At 39.8% G+C, this 13,912-nt stretch overlaps 1 protein-coding gene across 3 annotated transcripts in view; it reads left to right on the top strand.

Annotated features, from left to right (window-relative positions):
- The window catches only part of CWC22 (CWC22 spliceosome associated protein homolog), a 78,068-nt gene extending 64,387 nt beyond the window's left edge, over nt 1-13,681 (top strand). For all 3 annotated transcript variants that reach the window (XM_062188594.1, XM_062188604.1, XM_062188613.1), the window contains 3 exons: nt 3,992-4,093; nt 4,177-4,403; nt 11,198-13,681. In XM_062188594.1, coding sequence (XP_062044578.1) covers nt 3,992-4,093; nt 4,177-4,403; nt 11,198-11,784 — 916 coding nt within the window. In that variant the 3' untranslated portion in view covers nt 11,785-13,681. The remainder of the gene's footprint in view (nt 1-3,991; nt 4,094-4,176; nt 4,404-11,197) is intronic.
- The last annotated feature ends 231 nt before the right edge of the window (nt 13,682-13,912 follow it).

The raw sequence follows: 13,912 nt of genomic DNA, 5'->3' as shown, positions 1-13,912 counted from the left end.
CCATAGACAGCATGCAACTTTTTTTTTTTTTATAAAGATTTAATTTATTTATTTGACAGTGAGAGAGAGAGATAGAGAGAGAGGTCTTCCATGGCCGCAATGGCCAGAACTGCGCCAATCCAAAGCCAGGAGCCGGGAGCTTCCTGTGGTCTCCCACTTGGGTGCAGGGGCCCAAGGACTTGAACCGTTTTCTGCTGCTTTCCCAGGCCACAGCTGAGAGCTGGACTGGAAGAGGAGCAGCTAGGACTAGAGCCGGTGCCCATATGGGATGCTGGCATCTCAGGCAGAGGATTAACCTACTGCACCATTGCGCCAGCCCCCAGCATGTAACTTTTAATTGTACTTTTACTGCTAGTCGCAAGAACACAAAATTAATGCTTCCTTTAATTTCATTAGAGCATATGAAATTTTTTTTTGCATGCTCACTGAAATTCTGCAGTTGATGAGTACTTAGTTTTCTCTTATTTTGTACCCTTATGTTGAGCCCTAAAACAATAATATTTTGTAATCAGTGGACACCATTGAAGTCATCCTTCTCAGCTTCTTCCATGACCACTGCCAAATGCTGTAGTCGTTCCGTATGCCCCTTCACTTCTCTGCCTCTCTCTAGCAGTTGGCCACTTGCTCACTGTGACTTCTCACTTTCTCCTTAGCCTCCATCTCCTCCTCAGCTGGCCTCTGCGGTGTTAAGGTTCACCAGAGGTCTGTCCTGGGTTCTGGATGCTGTCTGTGGGCTATTCCATCCACTTCTGGCTTCATATACTTACTGACTCTGGTCCCTGTCAGTTGTACCAGGCTCAATTCCTTTAGCAAATGGCACTGTAGCCACATCCCCACTGCCATCGTGTCAAGCCTGTCTGGCTGTTGATGTTTCTTTATTTCTGTTTCTACCCCTGGCAGTCCCTTCTCTTTTTCATCTGTCTAGCAAACTCTTAATCATTCTTCTTGTAATAGTTTACCTTTTTTTTTTTTTTTAACTTTTATTTCATGAATATAAATTTCCAGTATACAGCTTATGGATTACAATGGCTTCCCCTTCCCATAATTTCCCTCCCACCCGCAACCCTCCCCTCTCCCGCTCCCTCTCCCTTTCCATTCACATCAAGATTCATTTTCAATTCTATTTATATACAGAAGATCAATTCAGTATAAATACTTCAACAGTTTGCACCCACATAGAAACACAAAGTGAAACATACTGTTTGAGTACTAGTTATAGCATTAAATCAAAATGTACAGTACATTAAGGACAGAGATCCCACATGAGGAGCAAGTGCACAGTGGCTCCTGTTGTTGACCCAACAAATTGACACTCTAGTTTATGGTGCCAGTAACCACCCTAGGCTGTCGTCATGAGTTGCCAAGGCTATGGAAGCCTTCCAAGTTCCCCGACTCTGATCATATTTAGACAAGGTCATAAAAGACAGGGTGAGGATAGTAACCAATGATCCTAAGAGTGGCCTTAACCAGGTCTGAACAATTATACAGCATTAAGTGGGGAAGAGGACCATCAGTACACACAGGTTGGGAGTAGAGCCATTGGTGGTAGAGTAGAGGTTATGATTACAGAGGAATGAGGCCCAAGTGGACTAGACAGGGTCTAGAACAAAGGACAGAGTCATTATTAGAGGAGCTAAGAGAGGTGCTGTCTAAGCTACAAGTAATTTTTCTGATTGAGAGGCAAATAGAACCTGATAGAAGGGGCTTGATAATAATCTGTTGGGCTTTAGGCCTTGTAAGTTAAGAGGCCCAGACCTATCTATCTCTTCACATGGGGTATATCCTAAGGGAGGTGTGAACCTCCTAGGGGAAGGCACTCTGTTGACTTTCATTACTTGGCTGGCCTGGGAGGACAGCTGGCCAGGTAAAGGCAGGTGGCATCTCTAACAAGAAATTTACAGTTCTGCCTGCAATGTTGCTGACCCTACTTGGCTGTCCCCTCAACTGCAGTGGTCACTTTGGAAGTTGGGCTGAGTGAAGGGCTTTTCAGCTTGGAGCCAATAAGATCTGTGGCTCTGACCTGGGCATCCTTCGACTCCAGGGCAGATCCATTTCCAGTGATCCAACTCTTGGCAGAGCTGCCAGGGCTCTTCACAAGCTGACTTCTGCTGAAGCCCAGGCTTACCACATTGAAAGCCACTGCAGTGGACTGGCCTGTTGGGTCTCCTTGAGGGCAGATCACTGTACAGATCAGCCATTAATAGGCCTGCCACCCATTGCTTCTGATGCCTAGCTTTCTTTTCCTCCTGGTTTGTGTTAAAGCAGACCAGACGATGCAAGTCAAGGGAGTGCCCGTGTCCCATCTCTAATCTTTGGTGGCCTGAACTACAAGTCTATAGTCACAGGCATGTTCTGTAGTATGCTATGTTATATGTGCGTACATATTGTATGTCCACATGGGGAAATTTTATTAAGAGTTTTATTTTAAATGGCTTTTAGATAAGATTGTCCATAAATTTAAGCTGCTAAAATCAATCAAAGATACATTTAAATTTGTATGACCTGAATCTGTGTATCATATGTTTTAAACTTGTCGGTAGAAAGAAACTAAAAACATTTTATATGGTTGTGCTTAAGTTTACTGGTTAAACAAACTACACCATGTTAGATATTTAAGACGTGTTTTCAAATACATGATTCTTAAAATTTATAGAAGGCATTGGACCTTCCGGTAAATGTTTTATTAAGTTCTTATCTAAGGGTTGAAACGGTTTGCTAAGTATTCATGTAATATTGCTATTGTCAGCAAGTGATCTAGGACTTGCTCCCTCATTTCTCTATTCTAAGCCCAACTTGTTCTTTCACTTCTCTATTCTCTTCAAGGTAGGGAACTAATTCTATTATGAAGGAATCTGTAGGATGCACAATTTAATCTTTAGACCTTATAAGAGATGGCTAACATTTTTCTGTAATAGCATAGCCAAAATAAGAACTTAACTAATAATCTCATAGCTAGATTCACATCGCCATCAGCGAAGTATACAGTAAGTAAAAAAAAAAACCTCCCTTTCAGACCAAAGGGAAAGAAAGTTTTAAAGTGAGAATATAATTTTCCTCATGGGCATTGTCTACCTTAGAAAAACTACTACAGAACATGCCTGTGACAATAGTTTACCTTTTTCTATGAAACGTTTTCCTGACTCCATCTAGTAGTCATTCAGTGTGGCACTCAGAACTGACCAGAACCACAGTACATTGTTAATGTTTTTCTGTTTGCCTTGCTCTGTAAATACAGTAATTCTACGCAGTCCTCAATCCTAAATGCCTCCCTTTGGTGGACTGCTTCCTCATATCTCCCAGTGTTGTGTACACATGCCTGTATATATATTAAAATACAAGAGGGTTTTTTTTTAAATCTTATGTACGGGGACTGGTACTGTGGCTTATGTAAAGCCACACGGGCATCCCATATGGGTGCTGGTTCAAGTCCCGGCTGCTCCACTTCCTATCCAGCTCTCAAGCTGGAAAACAGTAGAAGATAGTCCAAGTCCTTGGGCCCCTATACCCATGTGGGAGACTCAGAAGAAGCTCCTGGCTCCTGGCTTCGGATTGATGCAGCTCCAGCCATTTTGGCCAACTGGGGAGTAAACCAGCGGATGGAAGACCTCTCTCTCTCTCTGCCTCTCCTTCTCTCTCTGTGTAACTCTGACTTTCAGATGAGTAAGTAAATCTTTAAAAAATTTTATATATATATACCATACACACACACACACACATATATATATGTATATGTCCATGTGTATTCTTCTGTGTTGGCATGAGTGAAAAGTTTTTAAAAACCTCTTCTGTTGCATAAGTATAGAAATTCAGCTTAGTATATTATTTCTTGATCCTACTCATTTCATTTAGATAGCAGGTAGCATAACCTAATAAGAGTCATACACCACCATTTATTATTTCATTTGTTTGTTTAATATACTGGAAATCTGCAAAATAACTGTAAGGATTTTGTCTTTTTGTTCTCTTCCATTCATTTTTTTTTCTTTTATAGAACCCTACAGCCGTTCTTTGAAGGGTTGTTACCCCGAGATAATCCAAGAAACACTCGATTTGCCATCAACTTCTTTACTTCTATAGGTCTCGGAGGTTTAACGTAAGAATTTTGTTTTCACCTTACACAATTATCTTACAATTGCCTTTGAGACAGAATCTAACAGAGACTATGTTTTTAATTAGGGATGAATTGCGTGAGCATCTCAAAAACACACCGAAAGTCATAGTGGCTCAGAAACCAGATGTTGAACCAAATAAGTCCTCCCTGTCGTCTTCGTCATCAGCATCCTCCTCGTCGGAGTCCGACTCCTCTGACTCTGACTCTGACTCTGACAGCAGTGATAGCAGTTCAGGGTCCTCCAGTGAGGAGAGCGATTCTTCATCCTCCGGGAGTCACAGCTCCGCCTCAGGTATTGAAGCTCGTCTATAACCTATCCTGCTCTTTCCTAACAAGCATATTGCTGGTGGTATTTATAATGAGGGAAGAAAGTGGTTGTATTGTATTGCTTGTTTTAGAGTTGAGTGTTTAAAGCTTTAGTTGTTAATACGCACAATCATCCATCACTAGTACGATCTGTTAGTATATCACAGCATCTATAATGCCAACATCACCTGTTGGAATCCTCTGCATCGAAGCCAAGATACTTCATGGGCAAGTGTTTATCATGGTCTCAGCTGTAATATAATGTGTAACAGTTGCCTGATGCTTTTATTTGGAAAAAAAAAAAAAATGTTTAGGCTTTTCTTCTAACAGCAAAGCTTTATTTCAGTGATTGATATATACCACACATTCAGTGCTTATCCTGTGTGCTATGTGAATAGCTAGCACTCTGGCCAGAATTTCTCCTTGTTCCCTCTCCCAGTAACTGCCCTCCCTCAGGCCTGTCTGCTACTATTCTGGTTTGTAATTCTGTAGATTAATTTTGCATGTTGTAACTTCAGAACTGTGCATTACGAATCCTCTTTATGTCTGACATTTCTTTCAACATTACATTTGTATAGAATTGCATTTAGGTATAGTTCATTCATTCCTGTTACAGTTCTCTACTTCATGAATATACTGTAATCCTATTATCTTTTTAGTCAGTGGACATGTAAATTCACAGATAGTGTCCCTCTGAATACTCTTGTACATAACTTTTGCTGACCATATATACACAGTTAGTCTCCAACCTACATTGGTTCATCTTAGGAGTTTTTGACTATGATAGTCCATATGCATTCCATAAAAGCTGTACTTTGAATTATGTATTTTGATCTTTTCTTGGGCTGGGGTAATGCCATACATTGCTCTCATGATGCTCAACTGTAGGCTAATGTTGAGTATTCTGAGCACATTTAACATAGGCTAAACTAAGTTATGTTTCGTAGTTTATGTGTTAAATTCATTTTCATCTTGGTATTTTTAACTTGGAATTGATTTATTGGGACATAGCCCCATCATTAGACAAGAAACATTTATGTATATGTGTGTGTATGTGTGTGCACATTGCCTTTGGGTATATACCTACAGGTGGTATATCAGATAATATATTTATGTAATTATTGCTGATAATCAGATGTCATAGCATGTGTCTATGTTTGACTTTAGTAAATACTGTCAACCAGGGGTTTTTTTTGTTTGTTTTTAAAGATTTTATATATTTGGGGCCGGCGCTGTGGCTCACTTGGTTAATCCTCCGCCTGCGGCGCCAGCATCCCATATGGATGTTGGGTTCTAGTCCCGGTTGCTCCTCTTCCAGTCCAGCTCTCTGCTGTGGCCCGGGAAGGCAGTGGAGGATGGCCCAAGTGCTTGGGTAGCTGCACCCACAGGGGAGACCGGGAGGAAGCACCTGGTTCCTGGCTTCGGATCAGCATAGCTCCAGCCGTAGCAGCCATTTGAGGGGGTGAAACAACGGAAGGAAGACCTTTCTCTCTGTCTCTCTCTCTGTCTAACTCTTATCTGTCAAAAAAAAAAAAAATTATATATTTATTTGAGAAGAAGAGTTACAGCAGTGAGAGGGGAGACAGAGAAAAAGGTCTTCCTTCCTCTGGTTCATTTCCTAAACCACTGCAACTGCCAGAGTTGAGCCAATCCAAAGCCAGGAGCCAGGAGCCAGGAGCCTAGTCTCCCACATGGGTGCAGGGGCACATGTACTTGGGCCATCTTCTGCTGCTTTCCCAGGCCATAGCAGAGATCTGGATTGGAAGAGGAGCAGCCAGGACTTGAACTGGTGCCTGTCTGGGATGCTTGTACAACAGGCTGGGTCTCTAACCTACTATACCATAGTGCTGGCCCCTGCCAAACAATTTTTTCAAGTGTTTATTTCAACATACACTCCCACCAGCCACATACAGAGTTCTAGCAGCTCCCTACCAGCTCTTGAGATTGCCCATGGTTTTCATTTTGGCCAGATCTTGTGGCTATGTAATGATATGGAATTGTGGGTATTGTACTTTAATTTTCATTTTCTTTCTCACTGATGAACCTAAATACCATGTAAGCTTTATTGGCCATTTTAATATTTCCCTTTTTGTTAGGTGGCTGCTCCAGGCTTTGTGTGACCCCCACCTTCTTTTTTTATGTCTGCTCTATTAATTTATCAGAATTCTTTACGTATCGTAGATGTGTATCTTTTACCATGTGTGTGTTTTGCAGCTCACTGGTGCCCTTCTCTCCAGCCCTGTGAGCTTGCCAGAACTCCCTGAGTCTTCTGTCTATTCCCTCAGCAGCAACCTGAATCAGCAGATGCTCCCTGACAGGAAGTAACTGTGGAGCATCGGCTTACTGTGCTTCTGTGGAGCTTCATGGAAAATTTGGCTCTTCTTGTCCTCATTTTTTCACTAATCCTCTGCTGCCTTTATTTCTTATTTTGATTTTGAATTAATTTTACACTTATAGGAAAACTGGAAAGACAGTACAGACAGTCCACATAAACATCTCATCCAGTTTCCTCTAATATTATAATTTGTTACAACTTTGGAAATTAACATGGAAATATTAGTCCTGATTGACCTGTAAACCTTACTTGAGTTCCACCAGTTTTTCTGTTAATGTCTGTTTTTTTTCTCTCAGGAGCCTACTGCATTTAATTGTGTTTTCCTCAGTCTTCAGCAACCTGTGACAGTTGTTCTCGGGCTTTTCATTCTTCTAGTAGCCTTCGGACTTTCTGAAGTCCTCTAGTCACTTAATTTCGTAGGCTGACCCTCAACTTAGAGATTTGTCTGGTGTTTTCTCATAGGTGGAATGAGGTTAGGCAGTTTTTGCAGTAATACCATAGAAATGATTTGTTGTTAATGCATATTGTCAAGGGCTTCATAATATTGATGGGTTTTATTTTTAGTGACATTGACCTTGATCACTGAATTGAGGTGATGTCTGCTAGATTTCTTTTTTTTTTTTTTTTTTTGACAGGCAGAGTGGACAGTGAGAGAGAGAGACAGAGAGAAAGGTCTTCCTTTGCCGTTGGTTCACCCTCCAATGGCCGCCGCGGCTGGCGCGCTGCGGCTGGCGCACCGCGCTGATCCGATGGCAGGAGCCAGGTGCCTATCCTGGTCTCCCATGGGGTGCAGGGCCCAAGCACTTGAGCCATCCTCCACTGCACTCCCTGGCCACAGCAGAGAGCTGGCCTGGAAGAGCGGCAGCCGGGACAGAACTGGCGCCCCGACCGGGACTAGAACCCGGTGTGCCGGCGCCGCAAGGCGGAGGATTAGCCTAGTGAGCTGCGGCGCCGGCCCTGCTAGATTTCTTAACAGAAATAATTTCCTTTGTTAAATTAATACCCTTTTTAGGGAGACAAACGTAACACTGTGCAAATCTCTTTCTCCTTAACTTTCACTCATTCATTTTAGCATCCATTCGAATCTTGTCTGCAGAACTTATTATTGTAGTTTTTGCCTAATGGTAATTTTTTTCTTTCTTTTTTTCCTTTTGTAAGGTCATCTTAGCAATTTCGTTTATTTGAGACACACACACAGAGAATTCCAGTTAGCTGGCTCACTCCCCAAATGCCTACAGCAGTTATGGCTAAGCTGAGCAGAAGCTGGGAGTGAAGAACTCAGTCCAGGTTTGCCACGTGACTGGAAGGGATCCTGCTGTTTGTGCTATTTATTACCTGCTGTCTCGCAAGTACACTTTAGCAAGAAGCTGGAATAAGGAGTAGAGCTGGGACTGGACTCCAGGCACTCTAATAGGAGATGCAGGCATCCCAACCACTAGGCCAAAGTCCTACCCCATTGTCTATTTGTCTCTTTTTCTACATTTAGTAATTGAAATTCATCTAAAATTTATTTTTTTCACCTATTTATTTGGAATATAGAATCACACATGTTTATCTTCTATGAATTAAAGTCTAATGTTATCTCTTCTTAAAAGATTTATTTATTGGCCGGCGCCGTGGCTCAACAGGCTAATCCTCCGCCTTGCGGCGCCGGCACACCGGGTTCTAGTCCCGGTTGGGGCACCGATCCTGTCCCGGTTGCCCCTCTTCCAGGCCAGCTCTCTGCTGTGGCTAGGGAGTGCAGTGGAGGATGGCCCAAGTCCTTGGGTCCTGCACCCCATGGGAGACCAGGAGAAGCACCTGGCTCCTGCCATCGGAACAGCGCGGTGCGCCGGCCGCAGCGCGCTACCGCGGCGGCCATTGGAGGGTGAACCAATGGCAAAAGAAAGACCTTTCTCTCTGTCTCTCTCTCTCACTGTCCACTCTGCCTGTCCAAAAAAAAAAAAAAAAGATTTATTTATTTATATATTTAAAAGAGTTATAAAGAGAGGGGAGACAGAGAGAGAACAAGGTCTTCTGTACAGTGGTTCACTCCCCAAATGGCTGCAATGGCCAAGGCTGGGCCAGGTGAAACCAGGAGCCTGGAACTCCATCTGGGTCTCCCACATGGGTAGCAGGGGCCCAAACACTCAGACTGTCTTCCACTGCTTTCCTAGTCACACTGGCAGGGAACTGGATCAGAAGCAGAGCCTGGGGACTCAAACTGGCACTCTTATGGGCTGTGGGCATTACAGACAGCAGCTTAACCTCCTGCGCTACAGCGCCGACCCCACCAGTACTGTCGTTTGTTCTGTTCTGATTTTTTCAGTTTGGCAAGCCTGAGTTGCTTCACCTTGTCTCTAGTATTCCTTTTACATATCTCCACCCATTTTTTGAGCACTTTCTTCCATTTTAGTATCATATATTGTTTTAGAACTTCAATACCTTTATATAGAAAATTTTAAAAATTTTTACCTGTTTTCAGCAGGAACACATGTCTTCTATAGTCTTCCCTGTCCTCCTTGGAAGTGGATATGCTGTAGCAAAAAATGTTTTTCAAAATTTCATTCTGGTTCATGTTTTTGACATAGGTCTGTGTTGTTTTACCCAAGGTCAGCGCTGCTTTCTTCCACTCTGGTATCTTGGGCTAAATAAGGGCATGCTTTTCTAAAAGGCATACCATTTCTTTCTTAGTGTTTGTGTGTGTATATGCATTTGTGTTATGTGTTGTGTTTTTTTAATGCTGTGTTTCAGAGTGGTAGTACTTTTCCCTGCAGCCTTAGGCTGGAAAGGCTAATCTTTATAGTCTTGTTCACTAGCTTGTTACATTTCAAAGTGTTTCACATACTATGTGGCATCCAGAATTGTGGAGCTCTCGGTATTTTATATTTTAGACCCAAATTCCAGTTTCTCAAAGGAACTTTTATTCTTGAATGGAAATACACAAATATTGTTCATTTAACATTCACCTCTTTAATTCTACAGAATTTGTTATTGTATCTGTTTTGAGAACAGATGATAACACAGCATGAATTGCTGCAATAAGGAAGCTGGCTGATTGAAAATTAATTTCCCTTACTATACAGTTTCAGAAGAGAGCTTTGTTTTATTAATGTAAAGGTATTAGCCTAAAAGCAGTATAAACTTTCCACAAAGTAGAATATTGCAAAAGCAAGCAGGGCAGAGGGAAGGGAGATTGCAATCATGTTTGATGTCTGGATTTTAGTATTGACAGGGCCCTGAGAGAGGTGCGGAGTGGAGTCAGAGACGTCGGTGTCACACAGAGCCAGATGGTTTCTGCTTGGGTAGCTGCAGCTCAGCTGAGCTGTTTGATAGGAACCAGAGAAATAAGTCCTTGGTGGCAAACCAGCTGACTGTCCTGTGAGCCAGGGGCAGGCATTTGGCAGAAGAAACAGAAGCTTTGAGATTGGATAGAGTTAGGGGAAACATAGACAAGTTTCTTTCGTATTTTTGTCACTGTAGTTTGTACATAAATTTTTGACAGAATTTTGGTCATCTCAGTATCTGATTTATGCACTCAAATAACAGAAAGTGGTTAAATTTGTTTTATAGCTTAAAATGATAAATTGTTTCATTAAGATTTATATTTGTATTTGTGATTATATCAGTAAAATTAAATTGTTCAAGGTCTTAGAATGATTTTTCCACAAACTAAGCCTCTGTGGCTCTCATTAACCTGTGGCTATGTATCTTCACATAGCTTTTCTCACTTGTGCAGTTAGTGCCTCTCTGCCAGTACTGGCGGGCCCAGCTCTTGTTTTCATGGGAAGAGATTTTTATTTGAAAAATATGTGTTCGTGTTGTTAAGCAAACTCAGTTACTTCATTCCTCTCACTTTAGGAGTGAAGTTTCTGGTGTTTGTGGTCATTTGTTGTGATTATGTGCAGCTCTGACATAATATTTCATAGGAGATGATTAATATTTATGGTTCAGAATTTCCAAGTTACATTAAAATTTTAAAATGGAAATATACCATTGTAGTCACTTCATAAAAATGTTTACAACATTTGCTATACAAAAATACTTCAAAAATTTGTAGGAATGAAATTATAAAAGATAAGTTTACTTTAGTATAGAAACTTTGAAATCCATGCACATGAATGGCTTAATATTTGTGGAAGATATATTATGAAAACAGTATGCATGGATTTCAAAATGTTTTGGCATCTAAATCTCTTTTAATTCCATTTTTCCATGTGCTTTTTGGAAAAGTGTTTATTTAATGGGCCTGTTTACTATCTTGAGCTAAGGATCAAAACAGTGCTTTGGGTTAATGTTGAGATAATGTATATTCCTGAAAATTATGCATTTTGTAAAATACTCTGTCATCAGATTCTCCATTTTATCATTTTGGCTTTATAAGTAGGCTATCTGAATTAGAATAAGTGATTAAGTTATGAAAACAAGGTTAAGATAAATCTAATTGTTTAATTTTACACATGCAGCTAAAGACATAAGAAAGAAAGGACAAGGGAAGACCAGAAGAAAAGAAGTAAATAAATTGATCAGGAGCCAACATACAAATGACAGGAAGCAAGAAGAAGGAAGACAAGGACAAAGGCACCAAGAAACAAGGTCTGAGAGAGAAAGAAGATCAGAAAAACACAGAGATCAAAATTCAAGAGATCCAAATTGGAGAGATCCCATAACAAAGTACACATCAGACAGAGGTGTTCCTCCTGAACGAAATAGTTATGGTAGAAATGGGAATGACAGAGACCAAGAAATTCATATGGATTTGGAAAAGAGGCATAGTGATCCCAAAAAGAAGAGAGGAGAGAGGAGAAATTCTGTTTCCGAAAGTGAGAAACACAGACACCAAAATAAGGACAGTGAACATTTCAGAAGAAAAGATAGATCAAAGTCAAGGGAAAAGAATAAAAAACACTCAGGTTCTAGAAGTGATGAAGATAGGTATCAAAATGGTGCTGAAAGACAATGGGAAAAATCTAGCAGATACTCTGAACATTCCAGAGAATCCAGGAAAAATCAGGAACGGCGGAGAGAGAAGTCTCCAACGAAACAAAAATAATTCTACAGAATTATATAAACTGAACATGCCTTATATTCAATTGAAAAGAAGTATTTTTACATTGATTGACAAACTTTATACAGAATTCTTATACAAAATACTAGTTTGTAAATTTTAAGAATTTTTTTTCATTTCAACATGTTTTATAGTTTATACATCTCAAGGCCTTTTACTTAAAATTATTTGGAGAGAAAACTTTCAACTGAAAGGGGCTGTAAATCTTGCTTCTATTTTGTGAATAAAATGATCCAATGGTAATTGAATTGGTGATTTTTTTTATGGACAAAATATTTTCCCCAAATTAATGATTTTAGTTGTTTACAAAGGTATTATAATGAATTATTATAGCTTCTTATTTGTAACTGAATACCAAAATAGACAAACCCTTTCAAGTTTCATATTATGTCTTGAACAAAATAGGTAAGGTGTAATTTTTTCCACGAGTGTTTTGGTGAAGCTAGTTGAATTTTATTAGTCTTTAAACTGATGTATAGCTCTCATTATCTACAATGAGGACTTCTCTGTTGGGTAACATTTCTTCTTTGGATGGCTATAAAGTGTTAAACTTGTGATTAGTTCTTTTTCTCAGCCTTAAAGCTGTATCACTGTTGGTGAATAAATGTGTATTTAATTTTTAATTTAGATTAGTAGGTCATTGGGAAACGTATAGTCATGAGATACGCAAACAGCCTAACTGAAATAATTCCACTGTTAGAAGAATTTTAAGTATTTCCATTATTGTAACTTTCATCAGTGAATATGTGACCATGTTATTTATTGCTTTTGAAATATTACCTCTGAGATCTTAGATTTACTGACACATATTAAACCCTACTTATGAAATAGATTTCTTGTGCTTGCTTGTTTTGCAAGGAGATTAACAGTCCATCTTAGCCAATGTCTAGTTTCAAGATGTGTGAAATTAAACTATCTTAGTGTTTAACTTTCAGGCATACTCTGATTCAAAGTGTTTTCTGTTTTGGTTTAAAAACTTGAGTATCAGTATAGACTCCTTATAAATAAATATTATGTGCCCACCACCAAAAAAATATTCATTAAATATAATAGCTTGGAAAACTTCTCTATAGTGTTTTCTAGAACTGCAGTTGTTAGAAGCTGATGTCATTAGAAGGGGCTATCATAAGGTTAGCACATTTCGTGGAACTATTAGCCTAGCCCATAGGCTATGACTCCTAAAGGAAACAAGCAAGAATTTATTTTTTTGCTTGAACCTTGCATGATCTTTAGAGGTCATAAGAAAGAAAAAACAAAAACAAAAGCAATAGACTTACGATGTGTGTATCCTTTGAGCTAAAGTAACTGCTTCATATACAACTTGTTTCACATTTCTCAGATTTGTGATGAGAGGAAAAAATATTTTGTATCTGTGATAGCTGTGAGTGAACTTTGGATTCTTGCCTTCAATACTTGGTTCACAGTTTTCTGTTTATCTTGACTGGTACATTTCTCCTCATTTCACAGCAGCTTCCATGCATCAGGATTGCTTAGAACCCTGATCTGTTTTCTGATCCAGGTATCACTTTTACCAGTGTACTTACTGTGGCATGGATATATTGGCTTGAATGTTCCCCAAAAGCGTGTGTGTTTTAGGCTTGGTCCTCAAATTCTTATGTTAATGGTACTAAGAAGGTAGAAACTTAATAATCCAAACATGGTGTTTAGATGTGCTGCCTTCTTGTAGTGACTGCATTGGATTAGTTTGAATGGAGCCTGCATGATTGAGTTGTGGTGGCTTTATAAGGAGAGACACAGATACATGTGGCCACTCTTGCCATGTGATGCTATGTATCCCTCTGGACTCTGCCAGCAAGAATATTATCACCATATGTTGAACAAATGGAATCTCCCAGTCTTAGTCTGTGAATCTCCAAAACTGTGAGCCAAAATACATATTTTTCTTTCATAAGTACCTTGTTTCACGTATTTTGTTATAGAGAAGAAAATCTGATTTAAGCAGCAAATGACCTTTTTGTCTGATCTTAAAAATTATTTCCTTCTGTTCCATGTTTATTTCACAGAATGACTTTTCCTTCAAATAAACTTTCTGACATCCACTGTTACTTTAGCAGAAAGCTCAGAGTGCCAGTGTGACTTGGAGGATATTTAT

The sequence above is a fragment of the Lepus europaeus genome, chromosome 1, assembly GCF_033115175.1.
Source record: "Lepus europaeus isolate LE1 chromosome 1, mLepTim1.pri, whole genome shotgun sequence".
NCBI lineage: Eukaryota > Metazoa > Chordata > Mammalia > Lagomorpha > Leporidae > Lepus > Lepus europaeus.
The sequence above is the reverse complement of the archived record's forward strand: the minus strand, read 5'-3'. Positions and strand labels throughout refer to the sequence as shown.